Below are 8151 nucleotides of genomic sequence, written 5' to 3'. Positions count from 1 at the left end.
TGTCTGTAGATTTATCTGCCGATGCTAAGGAAACCAAGCCACCTTTTACGCGTAAAATCTCTCTACGCATTAACACGTGCTGGAGGAATGTATTCCTCGTTTTAAATGAAATGCGCGTTGTGATTTTTATGAATGAAAGCGGAGTGAATTTCACCAGCTCGATACCAGCTGAGGGTTTCGATCCTGCGGGTTAGAGCTACCATTACGGGAAAGATTCATCCCAGTTACAATACTATCTGCAATTAACGCTCCCCGTGTTCGCGGCAATGCGCTGCCTTGGAGAACCGAGACGGAAGGAGCAGTTGTTGATTAGATAACACTAATCTCAAGTTTTAAAAAGACAGCAGATTACAGAAATGTAAACAATTAAACGAGCAAGGATGGTAGTTGTTATGATTGAAACAGGCTGAGTAGTTTATGTTGCGGGTGAATTATATGACATTTCCTTTGTGTAATTGAACAACGAAAATTGTGGGAGCTTCACAGATGATTGCAATTGCTCTTTAAACAATGGCATACGTTCATATATTTTTATATACACCAATCTGTACCGATGGGGATTGGTTTAATATTATCATGTGCACCGCGATACAATTAACAAAAATTGCGTGACATAAATTGTTACCATAATAAGCACAATAAAGCCCATACACAAGAACATCAGGTGGTGCAAAGAGAAATATGCCAGGGTGCAGGATGTGGCGTTATTGGAATTTGTGTTTTATCTACACTTCCAATGTAACTGTAACGCTACTAGTTACATTGAAAGTGTTACAGTTACATTGAAAGTGTATATAAAAAATAAATTCCAATTAACCCACTTTCTACATTATTAGCGATTGTTCCCAGTTACTTGTCCCACCAGTCACAAGAGAGAATGGGCGTTTGGGGGGGGACAACAATGATTTTTCACTGCGTTGCCTTCCAATTTAATAATTCCCCACTATTCCCAGTGAAAGGCTTGTGGTTGCATTGAGGACAACGTAATCGAAGATATTGGAAAAATACGATTGTAAATTATACTGCGTGCCTTATAAATTTACCTTCCCGTAACCTTGACTGCGTCTCTTTAATTTCTTGAAGCAGTGTCCCTGATTCCACGTCCGCGCTGGTCTGTTAAAGGAAAGACGGATTAGAGGAAAATTAGGATTGAGGTCGGCTACTTTTCCGTCGGACTCCAAGACAGTTTTTTTATTCGCGATAACGCGCGGGCATTTGATGTTGTTGTCGTTTTGAAATTTCTACGAAATAACTCCCCGCTTCCCCGAAGCCGATGAACCGACCCATGGCGAAGGTTGGTTGTTTCACATCCCACCGCGTTGAACGCGGTTCTGACCGGTTCTACCCGCAACAGGTTTGGAACTCAGAACCAGCATATAGGGCCAGTAACAAATGAACAAATAATTAGTTGCTGTTAACTTATGGATTCATAAAAAACCCTGCTAATTTACAAAATGAACGGAAGAACGTAACACAATTGGTTCAAGTAGTGGTGCGCGATTCGGTAACAGTTTGAAATGTGCAACAAAAAAAGTAAATCAATTTAAATATCGTGATTTTAAAACAAATTGCTGTCGGAACTCAACTGGTCAGGCAGCATCTGTGGAGGGAGATAGACAGACGATGCTTCGGGTCGGGGCCCTTCTTCACTTTACATATCGCTACAAACTTCATGTTTAATGTAACAGGGCCGAATTTACAAAATATACTATTGCCGAAAAAAAGAGGCTGCATTAAATCACTCTCTCCCAATTACTCTTCATGTATACGTGCCTATACGGATTAGCCTTTATCTGGTTCCTAGATGTAATCAGAAAAATCTCAATCTCAAAGCTGCATAGAATGGAAACAGGCCCTTCCGTCGAACACGTCCATACCGACCATGCATTAGTTACCAAAATGGCAACCAGAAAAACACGATATAAACCAGACTTCGAACCCGGGTGGCTGCTCTGCCATTCAATAAGATCTTATCCTCCCGCCCCACTTTCCGCAGAACCATCTGATGCAAGAGTCAAGGGAATTTAATTGTGATCTGTAGAAATATGGAACTGGTTAACTAAAAAAAAGGCACAGTGCTGGAGTAACTCAACGTGCCGCACGAAGAAGGGGCCCGACCCGAAACGACGTCTGTCCATGTTCTCCAGAGACGCTGCATGACCCGCTGAGTTACACCCGCACTCTATGTCTTTTTAATTGTCATTTACGCCGAAACTGAACAATGAAATTTTTACTTGCCACAGCTACATTAACGCAACAAAAAAAGGATACAATAATCAAAAATCACAATGAATTAACTATTTAGAACACTATTTGCGTACGATCAGATTACCGAGGATAACAGTTCATTATTGTGATTATTGATTATTGTCTTTTTATAATATATATACATATAGTGCATTATAGTGTGTGTATGTGTGTGTATATATATATATATATATATATATATATATATACTGTATATAGTATGTGTATATATATATACTGTATATATATACTGTATATAGTATTAGTACTATTATTATAGTATTATCTATAAATAAATAGATATATCGACGTCATATTAAAAAATATTTTTAAAAAAAAATATCAGACGTCGATATATATATCAGACGTATATCTATTTATTTATAGATAATACTATACTAATATATATATATATCGATTTCTGGCCTTAAATATACTCAGACGAATCTTCATTACACCCTTATCTAAAGTGCTCCAAAGTTCACTAACGACGTGTTCTTGCATTTAATACCGTGGATAATTGGGTAAGATGATCACAAATAGTACTTAGTTGGTACTTTGTTCAGCTTATGGCTTCCAGCGACTATCTTTTACATGTAATTAATACCGTGAACGTATTAATAGGAAACACGCCACGATTTAAAAATATTTTCAAATGAAATGAATGACGTTCAGCTGGTGAAAAGTATAAGATTAAGTTCAACTACATTTGGTTTCTTGCTTTAAAAAAAAGTAAGTCTGAAGAAAGGTCCCAACGCGAAACGTCGCCTATCCATGTCCTCCAGAGATGCTGCCCGGCCTGCTGAATTACTTCAGCACTTTGTGCGGTTATCTTTATTTAAATTAAATGTCTATATATTTTTTTAACCAAGAATCGCAGCAAGCGATGGTATCTGCGGTATCAAAGCAAAGTTTACAGATGTCATCTGTAACCACATTGTGTTTTTGTATTGCTTCACGCTGTGAATCGTGTCCATTTCTGTCTGTTGACCTTCGTTTGCTTGGAGAATGCGTTGAACGGGCGTGAAAGGCTGGACTCGGCCAATGGACGAGCGGGTTAACAACTGTGCGCGCTTTCCTGCTCCCCCCCCCCCCCCCCCCCCCCCCCCCCCCCCCCCCAACCCCCTCCTCTCCTCCTCTCCTCTCCCCTCCCCTTCCCTCTACTCCCTCCCCTCTCTCCCATCCATCCCCTCCTCTCCCCCTCCCTCCCATCTAAGGCACAAGTGGACGAAAGGTCTTTGCACCGCCCTCTCCATTGTGACGCCACCTACTTCCCGGAGCGGCGGAGCTGGAACAAAACTGGACTGGGCGATTCTCCAAACCATTTAACTGCGGCAAAAAAAGCCCTATCTCACGCATACACAAGCACACAGAGGCAAGGCTGCATGTTAAATTTCACCAGCCAAACAAAACTCTTGCAATTGCAGGGAGACTGAGATCTTTTTGTTTTTCCATTGCAATTTAGGAGAGAGGAAAAAGCGCGCTGGATTTTGCAAAGAGGGGCGATTAAACTGGCGGATCTCTTCCTAAATTCATTGCTAAATGATGCTTCCAAGTCCGGTCACAACGACGCCGTTCTCAGTCAAAGACATCCTGAATTTGGAGCAGCAATCTCGCCAGCAAGCGACGCATCATCTGCGGCAGGAGTTACCCGCTCAGTTTCACTCGCCGTCTTCCTGCATGCATGCCGCGGGAGACATGACCAGCTTCTCTGACGGCGAGGAGAAAATCTCCTTTCTGAGCACCCTATCCGTGCGGGACAGTCAGGGCGAAGTGAGTCCCTCTCCCGAGGTTTACGTTCACGGAACACTCAGGAGTCCGTGTGAAAACAATTTGGAAGACGTGATACTATCGGGTGAAGTCAAAAGTAAGTACCTGAATTTTTTTTTGGGGGGGGGGGGGGGGGGGAAGGGGGGAGGGGTTTCTCTTGATGCAAGCACATTGAACTGTACAATAATATTGCAAGTCTCTGTTTTCCTCCTTTGATGTTCTGGTACTATGTGATGAAACTTTTTTAAATGTACACCTGAAAGGTTTTCTTTAAACAAAGGCAGCGGTGAGGTGCAATATATATTCTTTGCTAATCGTTCAAACCTACCAATGTTAACGTGTAACGATTGTGCAATCTGAAGAAAGGTCCCGACCCGAAACGTCGCCTGTCCATGTTAGATGCTGCCGAACCTGCTGAGTTACTCCAGCACTTTGTGTCCTTTTGGGTTTTTTTAATACCAGCATTCGGTGTAGCATAGTGTCTACTAATGTTATTATCGGTTCGATGGGATTTAAACAGCCCACGCCGAGCCCATTGATATGATGTTAAGATTAACAAGCGAAATGTATCTGTTTGCAAATTGAAATCAGAATTCAGAATCACTTCTTCGATTTATTTTCGAAGCAGTTTTGGTGTGTTTTAAAAAAAAAGAAATCCAGCAAGATTTAGGAGCTGGAGATAGGTGGAACGTGTGTTTTTGTTGGAGTTAGGTACAAATGTGGAAAATGAAATTTCACTCAGACATATGTTTTACGTTGAGTTTTTAATCGGGCAATGGGGCAGGGCTTCGCTGAAAGTCCCCATTGAACAGCATCCCTCCCAATTTTGGTTTGTAATTATGACTCGTCTCTTTAAAGCAATAACTAAGGCAGTAAATTGTGTTAATTTGCTTTTGTGTTACACACAAATATTTTCCATGTTGCCCTGTAACAGTGTGTTCGGATGGATATAAGCTCCGTAAAGACGTGTCCGGTTTCCAACCTACGTTTAGGGTGATCACCGACCAAAATGATTTCAAAGTGTTTTAAATTCAGGGATTTAACATTGTACACTGGTGCGCGGATGTAAACTGGCGCATCATATTCAGGCCGAGTTAAATGCAGCGGTCAATTGATGCTGTAGAAGAACGAGAAAACTAGAATTTTAATGGGGATTTTGCCTCTCCCAAAATATATGATGTGAATTGGGGTATAGGATGGTTTTATTTCATTCTCATTAAATGATGGTCTCTGTGGAAAGCGCTGGGAGAGTCGGTAACTCTCGATTTGAATTTAAATCAGCGCAATGATTGAGCAGTCTGAAATCTTACTTAAATATAGTCCATGCATTCCAAACATTGGGATAATCACCTCTTTAAACCTGTTTAGATTATTTTTTACAACTCCGATTCAATATCTAGCTAACTTATGAAACATATTCCTCAAATCCCGAAATCTGTTGGGGTGGGGGGTGGGGGGGGGGGGGGGTGGGGGGGGGGGGGGGGGGGGGGGGGGTGATTAGGTTTGTGACATTCGTGTTGTTAATTTTTTTGTAAAGACAGAGTGTTGGAGTAACTCAGCGGGTTCTCTCTGGAGAACATGGGAAGGTGATGATTCGAGTCGGGACCATTCTTCAGAATTGTTTTTTTGTAAACCAGCATCTGTAGACTTTAGACTTTAGAAGCACAGTGTGGAAACAGGCCCTTTGGCCCACCGCGCCAGCTAGCGATCATCCCGCACACTTACTAGCACTGTCCTACACGCTAGGGGCAATTTACAATTTTACTGAAGCCAATTGACCTACAAACCTGCACCTCTTTGGAGTGTGGGAGCAAATCGGAGCACCCGGAGAAAGCCCACGCGGCCACAGGGAGAACACTGGGTCTGGATAGCACGCAATAAAAGCTTTTCACTGGACCTTGGTACACATGACAATAAACTAAACGCAAACTCAGAAGGTACGAACTCCGTACAGACAGCACCCAGGGTCAGGATGGAACCCGTGCCTCTGTCTCTGTGAACCAGCAACTCTCTGCCGCTCATCTATAGTTCCCTGCCTCTTCTTCTACTTCTTCTTCTTCTTCTTCTTCGTGTTGCTAATGTTTGGTTTCTGTTCCCCCAGAAACCTGCATCTTAAAGAAGTCTCCGGAGAGCGAGGATAACAAGATTGATGATACGGAGCGACCGAAGCAGCGGCAAAGACGGAAACCTCGTGTGCTTTTCTCGCAGACGCAGGTGTTTGAACTAGAGAGAAGGTTTAAACAACAGCGGTACCTGTCCGCCCCGGAGAGAGAACACCTGGCGAACTCTCTTAAACTGACCTCCACCCAAGTCAAGATCTGGTTTCAAAACCGGCGTTACAAGTGCAAAAGGCAACGTCAGGACAAATCGTTGGAACTCGCCGGCCACCATCACCCACCTCCTCCCAGGCGAGTGGCCGTCCCCGTACTAGTCCGGGACGGCAAGCCGTGCATAGCAGGATCCCAAAGTTACAGCAGTCCTTACGGCGTGGGGGGCAACGCGTATGCTTACAACGGCTACCCGTCCTCGTACGCCGGTTACGGCGGCAGCCCGGTCTACAATGCAAACTATACCTACACCAGCATCCCATCGCTGCAAACCTCCACGGTCCACAACGCCTTCATGAATGTGGACCTCAGTAACGTTAATGGCACGGTGCAGACCCAATCTCATCCAGTAAACGCCATGCCCGCCTGCCAAGGCACACTGCAAGGTATCAGGGCCTGGTAAGGTGACTGTGAACCCAGACGTACTTGGATGTATTCAGATTGCTCTGAACATTTTAAGTGTAGGTGGTTCAAAAATAACAAAGGCCACCATTGAGATCAGACTTCAAGAGTCCCTGCCTGGAGAAGCCCGTATCGATTGTTATCCGGTGAGAATCAACGCGCCAAATATTATCCTCGTTCGCTGCGTGTATGTTGCATATTACTCCCTAACCTCTGTAATTGCTCGCTGTATAATTTGATCGGCTTCCACGAGGTCAATGAGCCACGTTCTTCTCCCTTGAATTGCGTTAACTAACGATGGACACAGACGGGGGGGGGGAGGGGCGGAGAGGTAGGAAGAGCGATGGAGGAGAGGAAGGGGGGGATTCCAGTTACACCCCAAATATAATGGTGTACAATTGATCATATGTGGTTCCCTGGCTGTTCGGTATCTCGCAACCCCCCTCCTCGCCACCCCTTCCTCCCAAGAGTTTGGGCAGAGTAGAAAGACGCCTCACAAATCAATTAGAGATGCCATCGAAGATGTGGCTAGGTTGGCATTGCCAGGACTTATTGCTGTTCAGTAAAGTCGAGGCGCCGCCTTTCTTCAACTGGACCAGCATTATATGGCTGCTCCATTTGAGATGTAAACTCCGAGGTGTGGGACTGGTGCCAAAGGAAGATGAGATGCCGTTTCTTTCCCCAAAGCTTTATGGGGCTTTAACCGCTGCGATATTTATTTCCAGAGTTTGTAAGGTTTCCAACTGCCACGGTAGGGATTTACCCAACGCGTATAACTCGTTATCACCTACCCGGCAACCAACAATGGACCATTATGGGCTCCACATTTCCTTGATTATCGTTTCTTTTTGCATATCTTTCATTCATTTGTTCTATTTACCTTCTATATCTCTCGTTTTCCTTTCCCGTGACTCGGTATCAAGTAGGGTCTCGACCCGAAACGTCACATATTCAGGCGAGTATTTTGAGTCTTCCCAACGCCATTTCTTGACTCTTGTTCTATTGAGCTTTCTGCCGCCAGTGACTTGTCCCTACTTTATATAAGAAATGCCCAGAAAACATCGTTATCCCTCTGTAGCCAAATAGCACTTAGAGTGGCCAGGCAGTTAAAAGCGAAGAGGTTGTGCTTACGTTAAGTGATTCAATGCAGCATGAAAGCACACAAACTCGCTTAAACTAAAAACCCGAACCAGGGCTCTCTTTAACATGCGCTAGAAATAAATTAACACGTCTACATTTCTTGGCCAAAAATGTATAATGCATTCTGCTGAATAATCATCAGAAGCCTCGCTCTAAATTGTGTGTTCGTTATAATTGTAAAATTGTAAACGCCATGTATAAAGTTGTGTGTATAGCTTAGCCCATTGTTAGTGAAGGATTCCCCCTCCCCCAGCTTGTATCATAC

General features: G+C 43.7%; 1 protein-coding gene across 1 annotated transcript; it reads left to right on the top strand.

Annotated features, from left to right (window-relative positions):
- The first annotated feature begins 3496 nt into the window (after positions 1 to 3496).
- On the top strand, positions 3497 to 7592 carry nkx2-3 (NK2 homeobox 3). Its single transcript, XM_033034066.1, has 2 exons — positions 3497 to 4114; positions 6119 to 7592. Exons 1-2 carry the CDS (start codon positions 3790 to 3792, stop codon positions 6745 to 6747), a joined length of 954 nt encoding a protein of 317 aa, XP_032889957.1. The 5' UTR covers positions 3497 to 3789; the 3' UTR covers positions 6748 to 7592.
- Positions 7593 to 8151: the final 559 nt, after the last annotated feature.

This window comes from Amblyraja radiata, chromosome 15, assembly GCF_010909765.2.
Source record: "Amblyraja radiata isolate CabotCenter1 chromosome 15, sAmbRad1.1.pri, whole genome shotgun sequence".
Classification (NCBI taxonomy): Eukaryota; Metazoa; Chordata; class Chondrichthyes; order Rajiformes; family Rajidae; genus Amblyraja; species Amblyraja radiata.
This window is presented reverse-complemented; position numbering and strand designations above follow the sequence as displayed.